Here is a 27833-nt window from a genome sequence, read left to right on the forward strand (position 1 = left end):
CCCAATGCACTGTGGATGTGGCTGTGGAGATTGGATCTACTCCTCACACCTGGTGCCTCACAGACGTTTTACATGCACATCCTACCATACATTGTGAACATCTTCCGTACTTATCAATTATTATTCACGGGAGATATTTTCAATGCATGATGAATGTGCCTGTGAGGCGCCCATTTGTGAGGTGTAGATCTTGTCACTATGAATTCGGTATAACATAACGTCTACGAGGCCTCTAACCCGGGACGGGATCTGACATCTCCCGTGAATAATAATTTATAAATACCCCAATGAATGATAAAATGTGCATGTGAGATCGGCGCGAGGAGCAGATCCGGACTCCTCTAACCCAATGGATATGGTTGGCGCCAAGAAATTTTGTTTCCCGCGAAAATGATATAGGGCGCGAAAGCCCCACATTCGGTTTAAGTACTATTCAGAATAACCGAAGAACTCGCCTACAGCTCTTTCACATCCTCTCTTTCTCTCTCGGTGCTCGCTAGTCGCTACTACGCATTCTGGCCATGGCTACAGCGACAACCCTCAAAAGGAGAAGAACGCAAGCCCCAGCTCCTCTCTGTCCTCTGTCATTGACAGATATAGAGGAAGGTGAAAAAGATTATAGTGATGTCTATTGCGAGGAATGCCGGTCCGGTGATGCATCTGACGAGCTTCTCCTCTGCGACAAGTGTGACCGGGGGTTTCACATATTCTGCCTCCGCCCCGTCCTTGTTTCGGTGCCAAAAGGGTCTTGGTTTTGCCCACCTTGCTCTCGCCATAAGAAGTTCAGAAGTACGCCTAATGGCTTATTGCATATCTTTCCATATAATTTGTTTTTTTTTTTTTTTTTTTTTTTATGTGTATGTATTCACGTCAAAGGGCTAATGGATTTCGTTCTGATTTGCAGAGTTTCCTCTAATTCAAACTAAAATCGTCGACTTCTTTCGGATTCAGAGGTCTTCGGAATCGACCCAGAAGCTGAATAACGGTATGGATCGTTTTAGTTGGATTCAATTTTCATAGGTTTTTTATTTTTGTAAAAGTTCTGGATGGATGGACTGAATGGTATGAGTTGCTTTAGATGTTAGGAGGAAAAGAAAGCGCGTCGGAAGTTTAGTGATGTCCAAGAAGAAGAGGAAACTTTTGCCGTTCAATCCCACCGAGGATCTTGCAAGAAGATTGGAACAGATGGCATCTTTGGCAACGGCATTGACAGCGACCGGTACGAAATTCAGCAATGAGCTTACTTACATGCCCGGAATGGCTCCCAAATCTGCAAATCGGGCAGTTTTTGAGCAGGGAGGAATGCAGGTAAAAGTTGATAAGTGTCACGGATTTATTTTATACACAAACATGAATAGTTGGATTCAACCACCTTGCTTCCTGAGTAGTGAGTCCACCCAATTTGATGGGAACATTCAAAACTACAATAATCTCCGCCGCCCTACTGGGACAAGCAAAATTTGCTACCACCCACAGTTTTCAGTTCACCGGACAACAGGCAATCAGATAAATTCTGACTCCACCATGTCTGGTTGAACCAACTTTGGATGCTATAGATACCTTGGAGAGACCTATTATATAAAATTACAACAATGCACGACTGGAATTTGACACTGGCTAGGAACTAAATTAAGGTAATTTACGTCAATTGTCTTCACATAGTCAGATCACAAATAAAGAATACTAACCTGTATATTATAATATATTAGTATTTTGTTAAGCAATTATAGTGATCGGTTAAATTTTATATATATATATATATATATATATATTTATTTTTGAGGAAAATTGATGAAGATTTTATTAAGCAATTATAGTGACCGGTTATAGTTTTCTTCTCATATATCTGTTTGTTACTTCGAGTTAAATCTCTGAGAAATCATGCATTTCAGGTCTTGTCACGAGATGATGCCGAGACATTGAATCTGTGCAAAAAGATGATGGAAACAGGGGAATGGCCTCCACTTTTAGTTGTTTTTGATCCCCAAGAAGGGTGAGTTCATATTTTTATTTGACAGGGATTCTCAGTTCTGTGAATTTTCCTTGCAGTTCTATTTTTCACTTTGAAATGTTGGCTTAGTGAGCTTACTGTCGGTACAGGTTCACAGTGGAAGCAGATAAATTCATAAAAGATTTAACGATAATCGCAGAATACACTGGGGATGTTGATTATTTGAAGAATCGTGAACATGATGATGGTGATAGCATGATGACCCTAGTTTCCGCTGCCAATCCATCGCAAAGTCTTGTCATATGTCCCGATAAGCGTGGTAACATTGCCCGCTTCATTAGTGGCATCAATAATTATACTCCGTAAGTTATCTCCTGTTTAGCATAAAAAATTTCTTCCCATTCATCAATAGTTTTGCCCCCATTTAATGCTTCCTTCATGGGTCTTCTACTTTCAAACATTCATCTGCTGGGATGATCTTACCTGTTTGATAAATGGACTTTCTCTACACTGCTCGCATCTTCATGATTATATTCAAGAATGTAGTAATTTATGTAATTAGGATTTATTTATCTGGTTGGATCAACTCCTGGGTAGTGATCTTTTAGGTGAAAACTGTTGTATATAGCATTTGCGATTGAAAAGAGCAAGAGCATAATGGGTCTTTGCTTTTACTGCAATTTGACTGAATTCGATGTTTTATATGAAGCAGGGATGGAAAAAAGAAGCAAAATCTGAAATGTGTGAGGTTTGATGTCAATGGAGAATGCCGGGTTTTACTGATTGCAAACAGAGATATAGCAAAGGGAGAGAGGTTGTATTATGACTATAATGGACACGAACATGAATATCCAACCCAGCATTTTGTGTAATTATTTGTACATTGGTTATACCACTGCCCAACTAAGCTCGCGGAAAAAAAATGAATTAGTTTGGTAAAATGCCAACAAATGTTCTCTGAGGACATTCATCGTGTGCTGCAGTTCAAGCTTTGGAGATTCAATTTATCCAAATCAATCACTCATCAAACAGCACTAAGAGCTCAAGTGGGTGGAAAGTTCCCCCGATTGGTCATTGTATTGCCCACCGATTCTTGTTTTTTGTTGTATCTTTTTGTTAATCAAAGGTTCCTCATTCAAAAAGAAAAAGGATAAAGTGAAGTTGGTTTCAACTGCAAAGAATTGCAAATTTTCCATTAAATCTAGAAGAGAATTGTTATTCATCCCTCTTTCTCTCGCCAGGTGTTACAACTTTTTCCTAGTGATTAAAATGAAAAGAGGATCAGTGATATCCGGAATGATTCCTTCGTGAGTTGGTATATTCGGTATATATTGTTTGTTACAAATTCAAAGTTCGAATTCAGTATTTGTCTTATATTTATCTAATGTAAACTTAAAACCAATATCTGTTCACTTGATATGTCCCATTTGATTTTGACTCTTTGAGTGTGATCGGTTGCGTGCTGGGATTCTCAATAATAGGAAGATTCTGCCTCAAGGTGTCTTTCTTTCTAGCTTTCTTGGTTGGAATAGGGGAGATGGTGTCTTGTTTCAGGGGTTCATCGTCTAAACTAGCTATTAAGCATTAACATAAAATGCTAAAGGTCTAGCCTCCAATAACCAACCACCTGGCCCTAAGAGAGATTTCTCCAAAATGTGTCTTTTTTTAAAAAAAAAAAAAATTTCCTTCAAAGCTGTCTGGTGTCTGGTCTTGTAGCCATGATTTTTATGTGTAGGGGTTCTTCAACATGAATATTTTTGGTTTCTGTTTTCTAAATATGCTATTTCATCTGAAAAGCAAAAGCAAATTCTTGAACACATGTTTTCTCAAAGAAAAGTGAAAGCATTTTCAGTTTGATTACTTAAATTCTCCCCACTTTTGAGACGTACAAAAACATGCTTTCAAAAATAGAAAAAGAAATAGAAACATATTTTCATTTCCAGAAGTCTAACTTGTGTTGACACATAATGAAGTTTCTTGTTGGATCTTTTCTATTAAAAATGTGTAAAAATAAAGTGTTTTTAAGCTTTCGTATTTTGAGTTAATTATTATTTTATAAAATTAATTATATATTTCCATAAACTTTTAAAATAAACATATTCTGAATTTAGCTTGCTCGATTTCTCTTGAGAAAACTCGAAAAGACATCTTTTGTGTTAAACTTAAACATCCAGTCATCCACCGTTTGTAAAGTTGAGGTTTTCTTGTTCCTGTGTCCCACATTGCTCGAGAAGACTTTGAGAAACTAACAAGGTTTCAACTTCTCTAGTTTTCTATAGTTTGATAGACTTCTAACTAATGATTTACAATTCCTGGAATTGATAGAACCATTGTGGATCGTCAGAACCATCGCTTGGTCTCTAACTTATTTACATTTGAGCCCCAATGATGAAGAAGAAATCATAACAACATTAACTAGGTTCATTAAACATTAACATTTTTCCAAGGGTCCATTTGGTATGTGGGAATAGGGGTCTGAAATTGGAATCAGAATGGGCCATTCCCATGTCAACTGTCTGGTTGGGAGGAATTGTAATCCCATTCCCATTTCTGGAGGAATGGTGGTTCCCCACTTGAGAGATGATATTCCCTCTCTTGTAAATAAAATCCTATTCCAGTTGATTCCAATTCTTATGGGAATAGACCATTCTGATTCTGATTCCAACAGATTTTTTATTCCAATTCCAATTAGGAAGCAAATGGGCCCTACTTTATTCTTCAATCATTTCATTTCCTTTGCATCAAAATGCCAATTTTCTTTAGAGTCTTGGAGCAGTTCACTGCAAGATATTAGCAGTCCAATTATGCTCATTTGTTTGAACAATGTAGGTAATTCAATTAAGGGAAAATTCCTGATTAGTACCATTTACTTTGGGCCTAGTGCCACTTTAGCCCCCGAACTTTAAAGTGCGACAATTTACTACCTGAATTTTCAAAATGTGCCAATTTAGTACTACTATTAGCCATCTGTTAACCAGTTGCTAAGTGACATTTGAAAAAACACAAATGCTATTTGAGTGTTATCTAATTTTCTTTATCAACCATCCAAACATTGACAAAAAATGAACAATTACAAATTCTTGCCTCTTCTATTCAAGAAAGTTGGTGTCACCAAAATGTTCATTGAGATGTGACCCCAACTTTCTTGAATAGAAGAAGAGAAAAGGATTTGGGACTGTTTACTTTTTGTCAATATTTAGATGATTGATAAAGAAAATTAGATGAGATTCAAAGAACATTTGTATCTTTTCAAATACCTTTAAGAGATGGCTAACATTAGATACTAAATTGATATGTTTTGAAATTTGGGTACTGAATTGTTGCATTTTAAAGTTTAGAGATCAAAGTAACATTAGGTCCAAAGTAGAGGATAGTAATCGAGAATTTTCCCTTCAATTAAGAGGAAAGCTCAGCTTGAGGAGAAGAAGACAAACAATTAGCAATGGATTAGTATAGTACAAAGGGCCTGACCAATTGGACGAATGAATTGCATTCCAAATTGTTGTAGTGACTAGACTAGTGACAATAAAACCCTGCGTTGTATAGATCTAAAACCTTTTCAGCTTTTCTCCCAGACTTTTGTTATTTGGTCCTGTTGGATCATGATATAAAGCGGTGCGGGTGGTCCATGGGGGGCGCACCACTTAATCAGTCACGGTACAATTTCAGCCCAAACTCAGCCAATGGATATACACGTGGCATACAGATCTTTGATCCCGCGGACTACTGCAGGGAGACCATACATCTTCGTCGTGTATTAGGAACATCTGATGATATACCAAAAATTTTGATGTCATCATCAGGAAGATATTCCTAATACATGGCGGAGATGTTCTGTGGGACATTGTGAAGGACAATTTTATGGGGGCTGATTTGAACTCTAGTGCAAGGGAGGGGACAGAAAATAACTCTTGAGAGAGAGAGTCAAAAGGTCAGTGCGGGGCTGCGGGCTTGGGGCCTTGGGCTTGGATAATGCTGTTTGCAGTTTCTTAGATGGTTGGGTTGAGCCCACGAATCTCAAATATGACCTATCCATCTCTGAATTGACTATTGAGTGATGAAAGACTAATTTGTACTGGGAAAGAGAGAGATAGAGTAGAGAGAGGACCACTGGCACTTGATGGTTAGAGACAAAGTGGAGGCCCAACTTATTAAACTTTTATCAGAGAAATGCAGCTATCAAAGCCCCCACACCACACCAACAACCAACTCCCCCCAATGTCGCCCATTCTCTGGTCCAAAATATCGATCCCCCATAACCTTGATTGCCCTTCAAATCTTAAAAATATCCAGCCGTGGTACTTCTAATCTGGCTTCACACACCCACATCATTATCATGATCAAAGTAAAACATATATATGCAGTGGTTTTCTGCCCTGCTTAAAAAGAGAAACTATCTTGGCTTTAGTATTTGTTTCTTACACCATACAATGTCCCTTCTCAATGTTTGTTTGGATGAATCCATGGACTCTACATACTAGGCCCAAAGTCAACTGGATCCAATGATTTCTTTCCAGTGAAAGGAACAATGGTTGGATGGCTGCACACATTCAATGGGTTGCATCCTTTTGGACCATCAAAAGAGAATATAGCTAAAATAAACTCGGAAACCAGCAGGGCTGAATGGTTGGATCAATAAGTTTGGCAAAAATGCAACAGCCCAAGATGCCAAGACCTCATTTTTATGGATCTGCGATCAAATTGATTAGAACAATATCGACTAAGCAAGCTAAACAACAATACCGTACAATGAAAGGGGAACATTTTCTTACTTCTTTGAAAACAGCTCTGAAATACAACCAGATTATGCAAATTATTTACCCAAATTAAGGGTTCATTTGATTCTCAATCAGAACCGAAATTAAAATCTTTTGAAATCGAAACTGGAATGGTGATTCCTATAATCTGTTTGGTTCTGACAGAAATCACAATCAAAATTGAAATAAACTGGAATGGGATTTTATTTTCAAGGAAGGGAGAGGGGAACGACCATTCCCTCAAATGAGAAAATGTCATTCCAAGAGGAATGGGAATGAAATTCCAATTCCATGAAATAAAACATCTGGATCATTCTAATTCTAATTCCAATTCCAAACCCCTATTTCGCGAACAAATGAGCCAGGATTTGGGAAGCACGAACCATTTAAACTGAAAACAACTGTAAACCAGATATTTGAAAGAAATAAATAAATAGATAAATTAGAGATAACCCGGTATTAGTATTTGATTGTATATTATTTCTAAGGACTTTTATTAAATTAACATGAATTTGATTTTGATGGGACGACAATGCTGTAATAAGAAATTAGCAAGGCCTCTTATATGTTATTTAATGAGGGATCGAGTTGTTTCATAGTTCATATCGATACATACTGTCGGCTGGGGAGTTAGAAATTTCAGAACATATATAGCCACACACACATAATAATAAATATAGTAAAGCGCTGTGGATTTGGTCGGTGATGAGCCATATTCAGGAGTGATTGGAGGAGGAATTCATGTGGACCGCACAACCCAGACGTGAGTCTGATTAAAAATAAAGTAGTACAAACAACAGAACAGATGAATTGATTCATCCACTCCTCACCCACCCAACCTTTTGCTTTTTTATCTGTTTTTTCTGTCACTGAATTTACATGTCTGATGAATGAAGAAGCACGAGCAGCCACCGCATCTGAATTCTGATGGGATATAGGGTCTGTTTGTTCCCAACTCCAAATATGAGTTGGAGAGGAGGACCCACAACACAAATTAAAGAGGAATATAGATCTAGTGGAATTTGCCAATTTGGGAGTCTTTTAATCTTTTTTTTTTTTTATATATAAAAAAGATAAAGATTAATTTAAGCTCTAAGGTTAGATTAGAATAATCTGTGGCCAAACATGCATTGGAAAACCCCCCAAAATCATGAATCCAAGATGTGTTGCTTAAGAAGGAGACAAGACAACCCAACGAAATCTAACCCTTCTTAATTCATGCTTGTTCTTTTATTTTGATCTAATTAAGTCGTTTCTAATCCTTAATATAGAATGGTTAATTTCTATTTTGTGCTGGTTAAACTGAAATTCAGAAAATGCACTTGAATACTTGACTGTGCCGTGGGACTAACAACCTGTCGCATTGTCTCTCCTTTGTATGAGTCCAAGCATTCCAATTACTAGATGGGTCTTCAACATAAGGCTATGTTTGGGTTGACAAAAGGGGAGGGATTCTTGACAAATTTTGTGAATTTCATTAGGATGAACTTCATTTTCTTTATTATTTTCTATCAAGCCAAACAAAGCACGGCCTAAGAGGTTGAGTTGGTCAAATAAGAATCACGTAATAATAATAATTATGCTGATATCTGTGTGATCCATCCCAATTCTCTTATTTAATTAGATGGATGGATGGATGATGGATTCATTTGTATTTCTTAAATGAGATGATGTTAAAAAGGCAGAACTGTTAATCAGAGTTTAATTTACAGGAGGTCAAAACCGTCCCTGAAATTGTTAGAGTTATAATGCAGTCAATGGATGTCGGATGCTTTAAGGAGAAACAGCCAAGGCAGGAGTCCTAAAATAAAGCAATTGGGAAAGGGGACCATTTTTTTTCTTTCTCCGTGAAGAATTATTTAATCATCATCATCATCCTTATTTATTATTATTATTATGGCGCTCGTTTTCTATACGCATCTCGACTGAATTGGATATATATAGATTGCATCAAAGAAGCAAACATGATTATTATAAAATGTATCAACCCAATTAGTATTAACTATTAAGCGGCAGTTGGGAAACAAAGCTAGGACTGTTGTCAGGCTGTTCAGAGTCTTTACAGGGAGGGAACATCACATTTTACTTTTAATATTTATTACCATTAATTCATTATTATAATTAGACATTATTAATAAACAATTACTGAATGATGCAATGTCTTGTATACGCATATTTCACACTTTGGTTTTTCTTTTTCTTTTTCAAATTTTGGGGTAATAAAAGAAAACCATTTTGGCCTTTGTTCAACACTAGTACAAGGAAATTCGTGCATTCGTATTACTTGCTGTCCTCTGGATTAATTAATCTCTGAATCCTCCTCTCCTCTATATATTTCCAAGTTTTTGTTGGTATATCAACTTAACAACCCACCAAAGCAAAGAAAAAGATGGCAGCACAAGGAAGTTTCACCGGACATGCCATGTGGCATAATTATTTGATGCCAAGTGGCAAAGTTGTACTTTTCTTTTACATTTATTCTGGTTTCGAGGGCTATTGCAGGTTTACTACGTGAACATATCAAATGATCAATTAATTAACCAAAGTGTCATTTACTTGGACAACCCTTATTAAACATCCTCCAAAGTTCATTTCCGTTCGTTTGAAATACGTAGGCCTGTTTTTTTTTTTTTTCAAAAATCGAGTAGAAAATGTGAAAAGGAACGGTCCTGGGATTCTTTTTTTATTTAAAAAAAAAAGCTCATAACAGCTCTAAACCTGGGGTAAAATTCATATGTTGGTTTGGTTAATTATGTTAAATGGACGTCAGGGTCAAAAACGTCATTTCTTATTTCCATCTGCACCAACAGTTACAAAGTACAAACTATAGAGGGAAAATGATATGTAAAGCAAAAGTATAGGGCAGGTTTTAATAAATATGTACCTCTTTTAATGAAAATAATAAGTAATAATAAACAACAATCGTTGGGTGTGGGGAGTGAAACCATAATTCAAAGTTAAGGATGCACTGGGGCATAACGGTCACAACAGAGAAAGAAAGCCCATGTCCTGACCTGCACGGATGCACCTGTTCCTTCCTTGTCGTTATATGCTACGCCTGGGTTTCTTACGGAGGCGGCAATTGGCAAGTGGAATTCCGTTGTTCATTACTACTTATGAGGAATGCCAGTGAAGGAAGGTTTCATGCAACTTTGTAATTTCATGCAACTCTCACATTTGATTTCTTCGCCCTGTACTCTAGGCTAGGCAACTAGCTAGACACAGTGGCCTGAAAAGAACACCGACACCGTGGAGGTGGAGCGAAGTATTTATGAATTGCATATATATATATATATATATATATATATATATATATATATATATATATATATATATAGGAGCAGCATTCATCTGTAACGTTGAAGGTTTTACAGAGAAATTAAATTAAAGCAAAGAAAAACAGAGAAAAGGGAGGGGGAGCGGTGGACAGTCGTGACAGCTGACGCAGCTTTCAACATTGGCCGGTGCAATCCGCACAGTTGACCAGCCTCTCGATCACGCTTTACATTATTTTTCTTGTCTCGAAGCTGATAATAAGCCTGAAAAATAAAATTTTAGAAATAGTAAATCGGTTATCGCGCGCGCGGATGGTGGTAGTGAGTGTGACTAGTGAGGGTGCCCAAGGTCACGTAATTTTCATAAAGTCTTCGTTTGTTTCTGCGTGGAATGCAGTGTTAATTTTTTTATTATATATTATTATTTTCGTTCTCTTTAAGTCTTTGGTGGAAAAAATCAGAAAACTTGTTTGTTTTCCGCTCCACCTATCCTGTTTTTCGTTTATGTCTTTCTTAAGATCAAACAAACGCAGCTACGACAGAGAGAGAACAATAAGCTCCTACCAATAAAGTGATAAGCTCATTCGGTTATTCCACGGTTAGAACTGACACTTTTTTGATCCACCTATACCCATCCATCTCTCGTGCGGGTCAATATGGATTAAGCAACCCATTGATCTCTCTCTCTTTCGTTCCACAATCTCTCTAGTATTCATAGGATCGTAGTTAGGGTTTGAAATTGAGGGAGGGAACAGGGAGACAATGATGCAATTGAAGTTTGGAGCAATCCGCTCCTCACAGTGCTACAACTAGGGGTGCAATTTGGGTTGGGTCAACCCGAACCCTAGCTGAAAAATTAGGGTTGGGTTAAAGATTAGATTAGGGTTAGGGTTGAAAAGTATGAACCTGATTTAACTTTAGGTTGGGTTAGGATTGAGGCCCTGACCAACCTCAACTTTACTTATCTTTGTATTTGCATAGATAAATGTTATATAAATATATTTTTATGCATGTAAATACTTGTGGATAAGTATATTTACTAAATACTTATGTATAGTTATCTACTACGTTTTATATTTTCATATAATGGAAATATGTATTTATGCATGTAAATACTTCATATTTGCATGTATAGTCACTACAAATAGTTATGTATATGCATATTTATCTATCAATACATTATGCATGTATATTGGATGTCAAAGATTTTAAGTTTAAAGGCATTCTTTTCTAAAATATGCTAACTATGCTCTTTTACATATTATAATGCTCAACTTAATATTTGAATTAACATAAACCCTTAGAGTCTAGGAAGTAAGTAAATTTGGAAAAAGGAAGTAGAGAAGTCGGGCCAATCCAACCCCAACCTAAGCCCAACTCAATCCTAACCCAACCCAAAGTTTTAGGGTTAGGGGTTCAACAACTTGGGTTGGGTTAGGATTGACCTCAACCCGACCTAACCTACCTTGACTTGCACCCCTAGCAGCAACTCTATACCTCTGTCCTTTTTCTCACCAATCTATATCTGTTTGCTAAAACCCAGTTCTAAATAGAGTTCAACTCAAATATTGGTGGAGTCCTATTAGAACTAGGGAGGTCTTCACTCTCCTTGACCTCTCTCTCTTCCATCGCCCCTTCGTCAACACCTTTTACAACCTAGTCACCAACATCTATGAGTGGGGTTGGGGCCAATATTCCACTTTTCCCCTTCCATCCTTGGCAAATCCCATAGGGATGCTACTTGTCACACCTGAGGGAAGGGAGATCCATCATATGGATGGTCGAACCATGTAGGGTGGTTGGGCGAAATTTCAAAAAATTTCTTTCTCCCTTCTAGGAATCCTATTCCCTGATTTAGAAAAACCATATTTTTCAATGTTCGTTCTTGAAACAAACTGGATTAAACCTAAAACCAAGATTATGGGAGGGATATACCTGATACGAAATCAACAGTAGTTCCCAATGTAGGTGTTCACGCCCAAAGAGTTCACCAAATCTATCATCCACTGAAGATGACACAACTTAGGTTGAGGCAAGATCAACAAAGAGATTCTTTAGTAAGAACCCCAAATTTTCAACAAGAATCATGCAGGGATGTGAGCACGACTTCAAGATTGTTTATTCCAGCAAGAAACAATATCAAGATCCAGTCCTGATCACTCTAAGAACTTGAAATCGAACAAGGTAGGGCGGTAAGAGCAGGGGGAGAAAGTAGATTGCAGAAAAAGAATGAATCTCTCTGTAGAATTCACCCCCTTAAATTCATATCCTTTCAAGATCATCTTCCTAATCAAATTAGGAAAGGGTTCTTTGATCCAAATCTTTATTTGGATCTGGACTTTCAAGTGGACAAGACTTATTATCCTCTTGTTGATTCCTATCCAAATATAAACCCAAATTTGCCCCTCTTAATTAATCTCATTAAACCTAGTAAGAATTGGGCTTTAGGGCCATTAAGCTTTTAGGCTTACTTCTTTTTAATTGCTGGCTACCTTAGCTCTCTTTGTATGACGTGGCACCCTAACATTGATTTCCACAAAAGCCATATGGGTTCAGCCTGGCCTCTATTACAAGGCTTGGCCAAGTTCACTACTGAAGACAATGAACCCCTCAGCCCATCAGTATAGGCTCCTAGTAGGCCCAACATTTATGCTAAATAGTCCCTGGGTCCAACCACCTTATGAAGGCCTAGGGGCTATGGACTTAAGTGAGATTAGCTCATCAGGTAAAAGCCCTAAATGGTCTTACACTTAACCTCTTAGCCCATAATGATCAAACACTGCCCGACAAGAGAGGACTTCTCCCTTGGCTACAAGGTGCAGTGTTGCACTCTCTACTCACATGGATCTCGGGAATTAAAACCTTTTGCAAACATTTTGTGAAACCATAATATATATGTATATCTCTATATAAATATATTTTGCAAAAACAAATCTCAACAAGTTTGAAATCAAATGTCGGTAGTTTAGGTTTCCATCAGAGACAGTGCATTCCCCGATTGTTCACTTTGTTCGACAAAGGGGCTGATTCTATCACTATGATCACTCACTCAGGTGATTTCTCAGACTGCCCCAACATACCCAAGTTTTGACCCCCACTAAGGATCTCACTGATTGGCATATCAAAGACAATACCATCCAACACCTAGTGCAGTACCATAATTGAGTCTAGGGGTTAGGTGTAACTTTCCAATTTTGCCCATCTGTCTCCAAGGCCCTTGGCATAACTAGAAAATGGTCCAGTTCATGGTTTCAAGCAAAACCATATGTACCTTGGTAGTTGAGACAAGCCACCCCAACCGAGTTGGAAGCACATTAGTGTCAGCCTTGGTAGGATAAACCTTCCCAGGTCTATCCCACAACTGTGAAGATTCTAAACTAACACGAGTCTCTTAAGTGTCCAGTTTAAGGGTATTACATAGAAACACACAAAAATAACACGAATCAATTATGCACTTTATTCATTTACAATAAATGTCAAAAAGTACATCAATCTGATTGAAGCTAAGGGTATGCACTATCTAACAACACCGTCATTCTTTTGAAAGCCAGTTCTCTACTTGAAGGGGAAATCTGATTGAAGCTAAGGGTATGTACTTGGCTCTCTACTCGAAGGGGAGATCAAAATAAGATGCATCGTTCAAAAGACCTTTGAGGACTGTTGAGCCATGAGATCCATACTAAGAGGTTTCATGTTTCCATCGATAAGAGAGATCTGTCCATGGATGTTGACTTCTAGTTCTAGTTTGAAATAGAGGCAACTAGGGCACTATTGATTTGGTTAAAGATGGAGTTTTGTGCATCTTTTGTGATGGGCTTTGGCACTGATAGAGTTGTCGTCAGTTGTTAGAGTTGTTGCTGGCATAGGCTCACCCCCTTTGGTTCGAACTTGAAGCCAAACCCCCATGAGAGAGAGAGAGAGAGGAAAAGGGAGTGCCGCTGCGTCGAGATTGGGAAAGTACAAAGTGTTGGAGCAAGTTGAAACCAAGAAGCTGTCCCCGATGTCGAGGATGGTGTGTTTTGCTGGCGAGACTTTTTGAAGCTAGTATGCAATACTCTCTCTAATGTTCTTCATTATTGGCCTACTTCTGCTGATTTAAGGTGATGAGAAGACAACTTAACAATCTTTGGCCTCGCTTAGGTCAAAGCTCCAAATTCATGGTGGAGGAAAAGAAGAGAGGGACGAAGGGATGCTTGGAAATCCTTGCTCCACCGAAAAATTGCCAATTTCTAAATCGCATTATCTAGTTCTTTTCCAACCCCTTGTTGCTTCCTTCCTTGGCTTCATGCTCGGATGTTGCTCCAAATAAAAAATAAAAACCTCCTCCCTCCTCTAAAACGTTAGAACTGAAAATCAATGTAAGAGTCCCACTCATGGGCAATGATTTTTACTTGACTTACAGAAAAGGGACAAAGGGTAATATTGGGTTTTAAAAAAAGTTTATACGTCATCTAGTGTCATGCGTGTATGGATTTTGACAGAACATTAATGGATGCTAACGACAGGGGTAGAGCTAGTCAATTGTCAGAAACAGTAAGGGTGGTTTAAGACAATAGTTAAATAGTAAGGACATTATTTGACAATTAGCTAAATAGTAGGGATAGTTTAAGAAATTTTCCCTATTTATATATAAAAGACATAGGGCCAGAATCTAGCCCGATGGCTGGGATTGTGCTGGTTCAATGCGTGATCACCTCTAGAATGAAGGAGAGTTCATTAGTTGCTACAATCATGAACAATAAATTTCTCTCTGCCTGATCAATTCAAATTGGGGTGGGGTATGTAGCTTGAACCGGTTCCTACAAGAGCAGAGGTCTGATGGGGAATTTACCTTTGACATAAGACTGGGATGGTAGGTAGACAGCTTAGTCAGGAGGGGTTTATAGGTTGGGAGAGTCTTAGAGCAATTAATGCTGATGGTTTCTACTATCTTCTCTCTCTCTCTATACCTCTCTTTGCCCTCAATGTAGTCAGCTAGAGAAATTTATAATCTCCTTGCCCCCTAACCCATAGGCTATGTTCGATTTAAAGGAAAAGATAGGGAAAGGAAGGGAAACCCATGCAAAGTTTGTATTCATTACCTTTAATTTCCTTACTACCTAGGTGCACATCAACATCTTTAAGTATTTTCGGAATTGCTAATGGCATCTTTGCATTCTTCTTTAGGTGTTTCCAAAAATAAATTTTCTCCTCATGCAACCATGCTGCATTAATTATGATTAATCAATGTAGGTCACAAACTCTCTTTGAGGAGATCAAATAAACCCCCCACAAGATTGCCTCCAACAACATCTCACAACACATCCCTGCCGTATATTGGGAACATCTTCCAATGATAATATCAGAAGTGATGATGTCATCATTTGGAGATGTTTCCCGTACATGGTGGGAATGTGCTGTGGGACGTTGTGGGGGACTGATTTGAGCTCCTCTTTGAGCATTAATGACATGGTGACATGGCATTCCATGTGGCATGGCCACGTAGCATTTTAACTTGCCAAACCTGACCTGGGTCATCATGTCCTTTGAAGGGGGTGGTCTATCTAGTTTTGTCAAACAGACATGACCATAAAGTTGCCCCCTAACTAATGCTACGCCATTAATGCTTCAATCCTCCTTTAATATCAATGTTTTTCTTCTCCTGCGACTGAAACACTTGGGCATGCTTTTTTTGTCAGATGGGTATCTCCATTTCTAGTCCCGAAAATTTCAACTCAAGCAAGCTTTTGGATTCTTCCATGACCAAAGGCACTTCTTAGCAACAAACAAATTAAAAAAAAAGTTGTAAAGATATAGCCTAGAAGCTTTATTTTGTTATATTTGATTTGATTTTACTTTGTGATCTTCTATTGATGAAGATTGTTTCTTTTGAGACTGTCGGCCGTTTTTGAAATGCTTAAATCTGCAAAAAGGTTTTACTGCAGAACTAAATTATTTACTGGTGTTTTGTTTAGAAAATTGGAGGTCCATTCTGTAAAGTTGAGTTTAGCAAATCACAAAGTACTTGCAATGGGCTGCAAATGGTTTGCGCTTAACCAAATTCCAATTTGAATTCGACCCCATTAAGGGTGACATGAATTTGATCCATTTATAGTTGGATAAAATATGGATCTACCCTTATCCAATCCAATATAATCAGATTCGATATATATATATATATATTCATAGGTACTTAAAAATTATATTATGTCTATCATTGAAGTTTGTCTCAATGTTGTATTTTCACTAAATTATCACATGTTCAAGTTTTTATACAAGTGATTTTCAATTCATTTTTGTTTATAAAATATAATATGAAAGTCAAATTGAACTCATTTTGTTAATAATATTAACATTTTGATAATTTTTTGTCTAATTTATTTATGTTATTTAATATCTGATTATAATCTGAATTTGATTCAAATCCGTTAGATAACTAATGGATACGATCCGATTTGAATTGGAATATAAACAAATCAATTTGGATATATGCATATTACTCAATCCGATCCGTTTGCAGCCCTTGCATGCCTATAATTCATAAATTTTATTTTAGTATGTTAATTTTGATTCTTATTAAGATTTATTAAAATTAGTTTTCAGTAGCTCTAGCTTTGTGCTTTCTGTATATATTCATCTTTGCAATTTGTTTTGTATTTCTTTGCACCTTTTTCTTATCATTTTCTATAAATTTATCATTTTCAAGGCTGACTCGACCAAGATCTATCACATGGCAGCCAATAAAAGAGACAGAGACATTTTCTCTTAAATTTCTCGTTTTCAGATATATGGGATTTGATCCAACGGGATCTTACCGCGTAGCAACCATAAGAAAGGACAAAAAACCAGTCTTAAATTTGGGTGTGCGGATCAGTATGAATAGATTAGTATGCATTTTATATATGGAATGGAAGTGCTACTTTTGCTTTACTAATTGCGTTGCCTTGATTTCCCCATCGTAAAACAAAATCACAAAAGAATTGCTAAACGTGGCGATTGATAGGAAGATAATTAAAGAAAGTAATAAGAACATTTCTAACCAATTTTGTAAAATCAGTATTCTCTATTTTCTGTCAATCCAAATGCAGCCTTATAAGAAAAACATGAAATTTTGAAAGTTGAACCGCAGCCGTCAATATAGAAACCAATGGATCGATCTCGGATAACATTCCAGTCAACCTTCCCGTGTTGACCCTTTTGGTTGTCTTAACTCTTAATCAGTATCAATAAACCCCTAATTATATGTTATTTACTCTAAAGCCCCATTGTTTGCTCTCAAGTCTCAACGAGTACCCTCATCTCAAGTGCCTTTTACTCTTTTGATAGAAAAGCGAGAAAGTGTTAAAAAGAAGCATTTATACCACTTAATTAAGGTGATGTTTCGCATCCATTTCAATTTTCCAGAAACCAGTTTCACATCAGAATCAATGATTTTTTCTTTATTTGGTTGATTAATTATGCCAATTTTAAAGAATTCAGCAAAAAATCAATCTCTGAAATTGGCCTGGGCAAGGGATCATCATATTCGGTGATTCCCTGATTTTTAGGAGATCTCGGTTTATATTGAACCCGGATCTTTTGTCCACGAGAACCCTGTTCATTTTTATCACAGTCATACATGGAGAACATCTAATCCTCTGCATAGTATTATGCAGGGGGAGATACTCCCAATTCACGGGAGATGGTGTATTGTGGGTAGACGTGGGCAGAAGATCTGGAGTCGCTTTTAATAGGTGATGTAATCACCGATGCCAAAAAAAATCACAATCGGTTTTTATTGGGTGAAGTAATCACTGATTTTTAGAAGATTACTGATTTCAGTAATCACCGATTTTCAAAAAATGAGGTATGAAGAATTATATATAACCCCACTTCTTCCTTCATGGTTTGAATGGGATTATAAAAGAATTTTCTAGTAGTCTTCAGTGGTTAATACTTTTTTAGACTTGGGATTAAATGCGGTTGTTGCCTTGTAGGTTGGGAGGTTATGACCATGGGAATGTGCTAGTCCTTTGTGTACTTCTTATGAAGCCAATAACTAAATATATACACATAATTAACGACACACACTATTTTTTTCCCTGAAATCCATTTGTAGTCAGCAAAAACATTTATTAGGATATACGCTTAAGTTTATTTCTGAAAAGTTTTGTTTTCAGAAACTTACAAGTCTATATACACAACTGGAGTTCAAATCTCCACTCCACATGGGGCCACCCCACAGCTTCTTATAGAATATCCTCTTTCTATATTAAGAATATTTCTGAATGATAGTATTAGAATCGATGATATCATTATTAGGAGATATTTTCAATGCATGATGGAAAATATATTACCAAACATTGTAAGATGGAGATGTGAATCCACACAAGTATCAATACAAAAGTAGTATAGTGGTGGACATTCCACGAATATGAATTCAACAATGAATGGGTGATTATCCTTAGTATTTGAGCTATATCATATTCACCAATAACATTTTCAGACACTCACCCTTAATTATTATTTTTTCATGCTGCCTACACATTTTTCTCATTATACTAGTCACTTTTGTGTCTAAAATCACTTCTAATCTCTTACTTGGGAACATCTCACCACGAATGACAAAATGCACGCCTGTACTGCCTTGTGTGTGGGTATTGGGTATGGATGTCAGTAGAATATCTGAGTTTGTCTAAAATATGAATTCACATTTGTGATCCACAGCATATCCCAGAACATTTTTCACTGACAACTTTGAAAGATGTTTTGAGAATTATTTTTAATACATGCTAAGATGCATGTGCATGTGGGGCACCCTTTATGTATCATCGGAAGATGTACTTAATACAAGGTCGGGATGTGCTATATGGCATTGTGGAGCGCAGATATCAACTCCCTTCTATTGGGCATGGATGTGATCTCCTAAAATGGAAGGGATTTTAGGGGCAATCTGGAGCATTCATCCAATAAGAGTCCCTTTGGATTGGCCATGTGTCACGTCTATCAATCCATATCAGACCTACTCCATCCTTGAATTAGGGTTTTTGTTGGATTAACAACACCTTCTTATTCTTCTCGAGTTTTAATTTAAATTTGTGCAACAAGGAAATAACATTTTTTTTTTGTTTGATAAGTAGAAAGAACTTGTATATAAAAAATGGGAATATCTTTTAGCCAAAATCTTTCTCTCTATGGGGAATGCTAGTTTACACACATTTGAAAATAAAAATAATAGAGAGCAAGTACATATATATATATATATATATATTTATTTATTTCTATATATATATATATATATTTTTTTTTTCTAAAAGTGGATTATAAAAACATTTAATTTTATCAAACATGTAAACTCTTTCACTAAATGGACACAGGGGATTAATTGCAGAGCTCTGTCGGAAGAGCATTATATTCCTCCATGGACGGTCTCAGACAGCAATTGCCAAATTGCAGACGTCTTCTTGCCGGTATCCATTGATGCTCAATTCTGTTTGTCCTTAGATCAGCAAATTAGGCTGCTCACTCGCTTACTAAATTTGTACTCTCTACTTCTCATATATGTACTTGGTCTACGATTCCATCCTTTCTGGAGGATTGTATTGTTTCTGATATTTTACTGACCACTTAATGCAATCTTCCACCTTATTATTCTTAAAAAAAAAAAAAAAGAATGATCAGCAATCTAAACCACGTAGGACACTTTTTTCTTCGGGTGTCAATTGACCGGTTTTGGGTTGGATGTAATTCGAATAGAAACTAATCAAATTGGATTTGAATGGTCCACTATAGAAATTGGGTTGGATTAAATTTAAATAAATTTGTCCAAATTCTTATTGGTTTAAATTGGACTTAAATCAAATCTTCACAAAAGAATTGAAAACCAGAACCTTTTTGTGTTTTACAGGTCCTGGTTGACAAAGCATATGTGGGGGAAATTTTGCAAAAGAATCGCTTTGGAGATAAAAAAAAAAAGAGTAATAATCTATGGTGAAGAAGATTAATCTATAAAATAAATAAACTAAAAAAAAACGTTTTGTGAAAAAAGCTTTTATTTAATGTTTCAGATTTTTTTTTTATTTTAATATATTTTTTGAAATTTTAATTTCTACCAGCATAGTTGTTGGATTATATAAAAAAATTAATATTTCATTCGATTTGGATCAAGTTAAATCCAATCCAATCTGTTTACATTCTAATCGGTTGAATTGGATTTGGACTGAATTGAATCCGTCCATTTGTAAATAGATTTATATTGGACTGGATTAGATTGGACCAAATCCAGTCCAATTGACACCCCTAACTTTTTCAAGTGGCAAGGTGGTTTATAGCTCAAAATGACCCTACACTATACGTCTTGTTGCCAATTCTCTATTAAAAAGGTCACCAATTGTCCAAAAATAACTGATTTTATTTTTGGTAACTGCTATTTTGAAATATTTATATACTTTTAACGATCAATGTTATCACAGAATTAATGGTGGTACAGTTTGGAAAGAGTACAAATAGAAAGATGTACGGTGCAAATATAAATACAAATATGTTACCACGGTATAAATAATGTGCAGAGGTTTTGGTTGCAAGAGATCCCGTCGCATGCCATTCGGCAATTAAAGAGTTTGTCTCTTATTTACAATTGTTTATTCAGTAAATGACAAAGTGCAAGCAATTCAGCCGTTATCAAAACGGTCGGCTTAATTTTATTAAAAAAAATTAATGGATGGTAGGGTATGGTATAGAGTATCAACTTGGATCAGATTGAAGGATTGGACAGGTGGCTATTCAAGAGTTCCCCTACGAGAAGAACGATGATGGCTCAGGTGTTTAACACCACCACGTGTAGAGATGACGTGGCAAATCGAAAGTCTAAACCATCCACCGCACAGGGTATTAGATTATTAATGATGATGAGCAAACGTGATGATAAACGAAAATGGTCATGATTCTGAACTAGCTTTTCCCATGACCCATTCTCAGTTTTTACAAAAGAAAGTTCCCAGCTTAAAATGCTCCTTTCACGGGGGCTTTTCACGTTGTACATACCAGTAAAATAATAAGAAAAGCACCTCTCAATCTCAATCATCTGTTACTAAACTCTCTCTCACCGTTCTTAATGCTGTGTTTGGTTTAAAAGAAATTATTTCCTCTGCTTTCTGTTCTGTCATCTCATCTGTGTCTCGTTTATTTCCTGCCTGCTTCGGAATGATTCTAAAATTGCTCCCTGTACTCATTAAACAAAAAAAAAAATAAAAAAAGGAGCAGAATCACAGGTGTAACTCCGTCGCTGCTGATGTTTCATTGATAAGAAGAGGCAGGCCTGAGGACTGAGGAGGTAGCGTCTGTCAGTCAGATGGGGATCGTAAGTCCAATACATACATACATACAAGTCAAGTATCATCTCACTTTTCCTATTCGTGCAAAACAAGTTCCTAACTGTAAATATGAGGGGCATTTTGGTCATTTAATACGTGAAGGATCCTAATGTAATTCAGCGGACTTGGGTGGAGGATGTCATGGTAATAAGGCAAAGTTCAAAGTTCAAACAGCGTTTTTACGCCATTACGACGACTGAAGTCTTTATTTATTAGCGTGTGTGGGGACCCAGGGGCAAACTCGTAAATAACTGAGAACTGAAAATAAGAGAGAGAGAGAAAGAGAGAGAGAGAGGGGGTTTTTCAGAGGAAGAGGAAAGAGAATCGAAATCGGATGAGATTTGGGGGCAGGGAGAGGAAGCACAGTAGTACGCAGTTACGCACACACAAAACACCTCTCCTCTCGAAGTCTCGTTTATCGGGCCGTCTGTTCACGGATATCGAAGCTTTTTTTCTTGCTTTTCTCTCCCATATATATATTTATTTTGGGGGTTTTTTAAATATTTTATTTTATTTTTTTAGTCTTCTTTGATTCTTGGAGAGAAGAGAGAGAGAACGTTGCAGTCTTGCAGAGCTGAAATCCCCATGGATGAATGGATATTTTGGGTTTGACGGATATTTCATGAAACCCAGGTGAGTAAAGCCTACAATGAAATTACCTTTTTTTAATATATCTCTTTTACTCTTTCTCTCTCTCTCTCTCTCTCTTTCTTTCATTGTCTTTTTGTCTTTCTAAATTTTGTTCTTTGTTGTAAGAGTTGTCTTCTTGAATTATCTTTTTCTGTTATTTGTATCTTCAAATGCTGTTATCTGATTTCTATATCTACTTGTACGCTTTTGGTCCCACTCTGTGATTTGATCTATGCGAACTGACTAGTGTTGGAGATTGTTGATTTGTTACAAACTAGGGTTTCGATTATTTTTCTTATTCTGAATTAGGATTTTATTTTATTTTATTTTATTTTTATCCATGGGAGATTAGGTTCAGTGGGCTTGGATTGGGATCCGTGTTGAATGTTTTTGCTCTTCTTTTCTTTTTAGTTTATGGTGTGCTGATAATCGACTGATCTTGGTTATTGTGTTTTCTTCATTTGCCCTTTCTATTCTGGGGGGGGGGGGGGGAGGATTCAGGACATAGCATATGGTAACAAAAGCTGACTCTTTTAAGGTAAGCTTTCATGGGTTGAACTCAAAGAATGATGGGGAGTTGCAGCGAAGAGGAAGAGGATCGTTTTTTTGATTCCCGGGAGGATTTAACGCCCTTATCTGATTCCGGCTCGGATTGCCCGGAAAATATTGACTCGAATTCCGGGCTGCTTGGTTGGGCATCGGGTGGCTTTCTATACGAGGTTTGGACTAAGAACCCATTGAGCATTCATGAGCGCCGTGATAAGTTCCTAAAATGGATGGGTTTAAGTTTAGATCGGACTGTGAGGGATGATTCTAAACATCTCCTTACTGACGAAATCGAAGTTGAATTGGATAGAATTACCGAAAATAGCGGGGCCGTCCTGAGACACTCTGATTCCGAAGATGGGTTTTCTTCAAGTCGGTCTTCCATTTCTTGTTGGTCCAATGATGCTCCAGATTTGCCAGAAGATGTGGTCTTGGAGGAGAATTTTGTTTGTAGGATAAAGAACTTGGATGATGGTACGGAGTTTATTGTTGATGAATTAGGCCAGGATGGTATGTTGAGCAGGCTTCGTGAAGTGGGTTCAAATCGATTAGTTACTGTAGAAGAATTTCAGAGGGCTTTTTGGTTTTCCCCTTTGGTTCATCACTTCATGCGCAGAGAAGTTGCAGAACCTAGCAAGCCGGTGGGAATAAAAAGAGAGTGAAGAAAGGATGGCTAAGGAGATTAAGTTCAATTGCTTGCATTGTGGACACACAAGGGAGAGGTGGTGATTTGGATCCCTGTGATCCTGATCCATCTATCAAGACAAAGGTTCAGAGAGTTAGGGCTCGTTCTTACAGAAAGCGATCCAAGGAATTATCTGCTCTTTATATGGGACAAGAGATCCTGGCCCACGAAGGTTCAATCTTGACCATGAAATTCAGTTTTGATGGGCAGTTTCTGGCGACAGCTGGTGAAGACAGCATTGTCCGTGTTTGGCAGGTAATCGAGTGTGAGAGATCAAATGTGGACGACATTGAGGACATTGATCCTGCGTGTATATACTTCACTGTAAATCATTCTTCTGAACTAAAGCCCCTTGTATTGGACAAAGAAAAAATTGCTAAACGTAAGAGTCTGAGGAGAACATCAGAATCAGCTTGTGTCATTTTACCTCCAAAAGTATTCCGGATATCAGAAAAACCCTTGCACGAGTTCCATGGACATAATGGTGAGGTCTTGGATTTGTCATGGTCAAAGGATAAGGTTAGTGAACACCTCCATGAACTACTAGATTTCTTCTTTTATCCTGTTACACGATTTATCTCATTGTCTTTAAAACCTCTGCAGCTTCTGCTGTCATCATCTGTTGATAAAACTGTTCGCCTGTGGCAAGTAGGATGTGACCAATGCCTCAAGGTTTTCTCCCATAATAATTATGGTGCGTCCTTGTTGCTTCTGTTTTCTTTCTGACAGTCTTTTGATTAATGAGGAATGGTTTAAGAACTTAATATTGATTTATTTGTTGGATCATGATCTTGACATTTTCCCAATATTTTGTTAATAATAATTACATCTTGTTTGTCTTTTTTTGGTTCATTATGATTTGATGCAGTGACATGTGTTCAGTTCAACCCCATGAATGATAATTACTTCATTAGTGGCTCAATAGATGGAAAAGTCCGCATTTGGGGAATTGCTGATTGTCAAGTTGTTGATTGGACTGATATAAGAGAAATAGTCACTGCTGTATGCTATCGTCCTGATGGACAGGTTTGTCAACTTTCTTGGTTTATTGTCATCATCTTTTTAATTGAAATGCTGCCTCAAAATTCTCAAGGGTTTATCACTTAACGACGTCTACGCTTTATCTTCCCAGGGAGGAATTGTTGGCTCAATGACTGGCAATTGTCGTTTTTATGATGCATCAGGTACACCTGCGCCATTGCTGTAATTTCCATTTTGAAACTTGATAGCAGAACCATGTACATACTTGTAATGATTTATTTTCAGACAATCTGCAAGTGGAATTGAATCATTTATACATTGATATTTGCATGGGTAAATTCTCATTATTTGATGCTCTTGTAAGATATAACATTCTGGTGTAGTATATATTTGAACTGATTTTTTTTTTCTTAAATGCAAAGTTATGCATAGAATGTTGTAGTTATGCTAACTGTAAAGGCTTTGTATGCATATGTGAAGACAGATTCATATATGTATTCTTCTTCCTGTATGTATTTTCAAAAATTTATCCTGACACACTGGCTGGCAATAAGCAAATCAATTTTCTAGCCTTAGCTACCAAGATACTGAGGAATCTGTCAATGCAACAATTAGAACACAGAAAGACCAAACAGTGGGGACTTCTGCATGAAGGGCATCAGTTTGCTTTGTGGGGACTTTCTATGCATTTCCTACGGTAGAATGAAAATTATAAATCCAATTATAAATAAGTATCTCACGTTTTTCCATAATTTCAAAGTATAATGTAACATCATAAGAGGGTGGAAGCACTCTTATCTCAAATCAACATGGATCTTGATGTAGCCCAATGGTTGGACAAGATTCATGTAGTAAACCCCAAGTTGTTGGGACTAAGGCTGAGAGTTAAGCTGTGGGTAGAATAACCTGCCTCCTCTCTTGGGAGCTGTAGGTCTTGTAAGCATCCCAAGTTAAAAAGGAATGATAGTGGTCAATTATCTTGAGGTTTACTTAAAGTGTAAGGATGAGTTCATGGAGATGCTTTTCTTCTCTATTTCTTTAATGAACATTTTATGGAGTGTTCTGTTTAAACTTCTTATTGCTACAAAGAAACTGGTTTTCTTACTATGAGTATAATCTTGTCCTTTGCCTATTGTGCTTTTAAGTGCAACACTCTGTATGTCCATCAAATATACCTTGTAATGCTTATTGGAGAAAAAGGAAACTCACATGTCATTTAAGTCCAGTTATTCTTTTCTTTTCTTTGTTAACTTCAAACTGGAGTGACACTGGATATGCCTTTTTTCCCCTAATGAGAAGATTTGCAACTACAACATCAACTCATTTATGTTTTTGCATGGATCAGATAATCATTTGCAACTAGTCAAACAAATTTGTTTACAGGGTAAAAAGAAGTCTCCTGGCAAGAGGATAACTGGCTTTCAGGTGGTTATTCCCCTTCTTGTTTGTATCAATTGAACTCTGTCATTTTATCATACAAACATCTTAACAAACTAATTATTTTCTGTTGTGTTATGTCTTGCACTCTTCAGTTTTCCCCTAGTGATCCAAGCAAATTAATGGTCACTTCTGCTGATTCACAAGTCCGAATTCTTGATGGCTTTGATGTGATCTGCAAATATAGAGGTGGGTGTTTAGTATATTAATTTGTATTAAATTCTCTATTGACCATGTTACTGCCTTCACACCCTAGATTCTGCAACTCAAATTTTACTGAGCTAAAGGGCAGCCCAGTGCATGTGGCTCCCGTCAATGTGGGGTCTGGGGAGGCACAGATGTAGGCAGCCTTAACCCTGCATACAGAGAGGCTGTTTCCAAGATTTGAACCCTGATCAAATTTTACTTAGATGCACGATGGAATCTTGGTTGAAGCTGAAATCTGTGGTGATCACCCAGTTTTAATTTTCTTCAACTTTTTCCTTAATGTTTTATCTGCTATTCTATCCTCAGGCATTCGGAATGCCGGAAGCCAGATATCCGCTTCATTTGCATCAGGTGGAAAACATATTGTATCAGCAAGTGAGGATTCTAATGTTTATATCTGGAACTGCAATAGTCAGGATGGACCTGCACCCTCCCAAGTAAAGAGCATTTGGTCATGTGAACGTTTCTTCTCCAGCAATGTGTCAGTTGCAATACCTTGGTGTGGCATGAAATCTAGTAACTTTGTTTTGTCTACTGCATTGGGAGCTCAATCAACCCTTAAAACACCAGAAAACATAGCAGGAAGTAGCCAAGCAAATGGAGGCTGGCATCATTGCCTCTTGGATGAGAATTCACATAATGTATTGTCTTCATCTTCTCCTGACCGTTTTTCTCTTAGTCATGGGTTCTTTTCAGAGGCTTTGCCCAAGGGCTGTGCAACATGGCCAGAAGAAAAGCTTCCCATGTCAGGATCTCTAGCTGTGTCATCCACAATGTGTAAATCCCTATATAAATTTCTAAAGGCCTCTTGCCATGGTGCACTCAATTCTCCTCATGCATGGGGTCTGGTGGTTGTAACTGCAGGATGGGATGGACGGATCAGATCATTCCATAATTATGGATTGCCAGTTCGTCTTTGACATTCAAGGTTCAGTATGGTGTTTAGAGATGATCATTGGGCATTAGAACATGCATGGTGCCCCCATGGTTGAAGTGGATGCAGTCAGCTTCTCATTTGCCTGGCCGAAGTATGTGAAAGCACAGTTCAGTTTTCTGCTTGTTAAATTTCAACATGCGGCGTATGGCATATGATGCTAGTTTGGTGGACTCAGGGGCTGGATTTCAGCAGCATCCGGAGCTGCAGCTGGGTACCAATATGGATGATTATATAGGAATGTGCAGTGTAGATGAAATTTGAGAATTGGTTCTCTGATGGACCACTTGGCGGGATATGGAGTTGTATCTTAAATTAGATCACGAAAGGTGGCGACATACCCATGGTTCTATAATCTGACCTGGCATCAACAAGTGGCAGGCGTTTGTTTATCTGGATATTAGATATCCAGCTTAATTATACAATTCATTTATTTTTTCTCTTCGAGTTGATGGCTGCCTGCATACAGAGAATCCGGGGTCGTGTGAGGGCCAGTTGAGATACATATAATTAAGTTGCCCATGGCTTGTGGGGCCTTCAGCGCATATCTTTTTCTTGTAGTGAGTGGAGACTGGAGAGGGGTGAGATGTTGGGTTAAGTTTTATCCATTGAAAATATGGTGGGGACCTCACCTTTCAAAATATGTTGGCTGGTCTGAATGATCCACTTATTTGTTTCCAAAGTGTGCAATTACCCTGTTGAATCAGCTTCATGGTGGGTGGGTCATTTTCAAGTGGACTTTCCTCTCTGGAGCCCCGCATTTGATACAGATGTGGACAAAACTGTGCAACTTCTCGTTGATCGCATTGTATCTGGAAGGCGATTAAATCAATCACCAGGTTCCTCCTATCTGTACTGCAGGTAGTCCTTCCTCATTTTATCTCACTAATCAAATTGAAATGCATAATGATTATATCATTATTTTTTTTTGTTGGAAAATCTTGAATACTAGTGATCGTTACTTGATGTCAGATTTTAGTATATGTATATTTGTAATTCACATTCAGAAGGGGATTGTTGTCAGTTCTCTCATGATGATGTGCCATGCTTTTTGCTTTTTTGTTAAGCTCTCCTCAACAAGAGGAAAAATAAACAAATTA

The 27833-nt window shown here is 37.4% G+C and overlaps 1 protein-coding gene and 1 pseudogene across 2 annotated transcripts; both read left to right on the top strand.

Annotated features, from left to right (window-relative positions):
* The first annotated feature begins 305 nt into the window (after positions 1-305).
* Positions 306-3122, top strand: ATXR6 (TRITHORAX-RELATED PROTEIN 6). Its single transcript, XM_088974583.1, has 6 exons — positions 306-789; positions 905-985; positions 1079-1308; positions 1893-1993; positions 2101-2313; positions 2664-3122. The coding sequence occupies exons 1-6, from the start codon at positions 522-524 to the stop codon at positions 2821-2823; spliced, it is 1053 nt and encodes a 350-aa protein (XP_088830709.1). The 5' UTR covers positions 306-521; the 3' UTR covers positions 2824-3122.
* Positions 3123-21806: 18684 nt separating this feature from the next.
* Positions 21807-27765, top strand: LOC148864387 (uncharacterized; annotated as a pseudogene). Its single transcript, XR_016110316.1, has 8 exons — positions 21807-21946; positions 22445-23693; positions 23778-23868; positions 24043-24200; positions 24307-24358; positions 25501-25580; positions 25688-25781; positions 26106-27765. The product of XR_016110316.1 is annotated as an uncharacterized LOC148864387 (transcript).
* The last annotated feature ends 68 nt before the right edge of the window (positions 27766-27833 follow it).

This window comes from Nelumbo lutea, chromosome 3, assembly GCF_056320005.1.
Source record: "Nelumbo lutea isolate HS-2025 chromosome 3, American lotus-T2T, whole genome shotgun sequence".
NCBI classification, from domain to species: domain Eukaryota; kingdom Viridiplantae; phylum Streptophyta; class Magnoliopsida; order Proteales; family Nelumbonaceae; genus Nelumbo; species Nelumbo lutea.

Bases quoted from the DNA above. Each gene is read 5' to 3' on its own strand.
- ATXR6 (XM_088974583.1), top strand. From the start codon at position 522: ATGGCTACAGCGACAACCCTCAAAAGGAGAAGAACGCAAGCCCCAGCT. The intron at 790-904 runs GTACGCCTAATG...TCTGATTTGCAG, and splicing joins TCGCCATAAGAAGTTCAGAA to AGTTTCCTCTAATTCAAACT. The intron at 986-1,078 runs GTATGGATCGTT...GAGTTGCTTTAG, and splicing joins GACCCAGAAGCTGAATAACG to ATGTTAGGAGGAAAAGAAAG.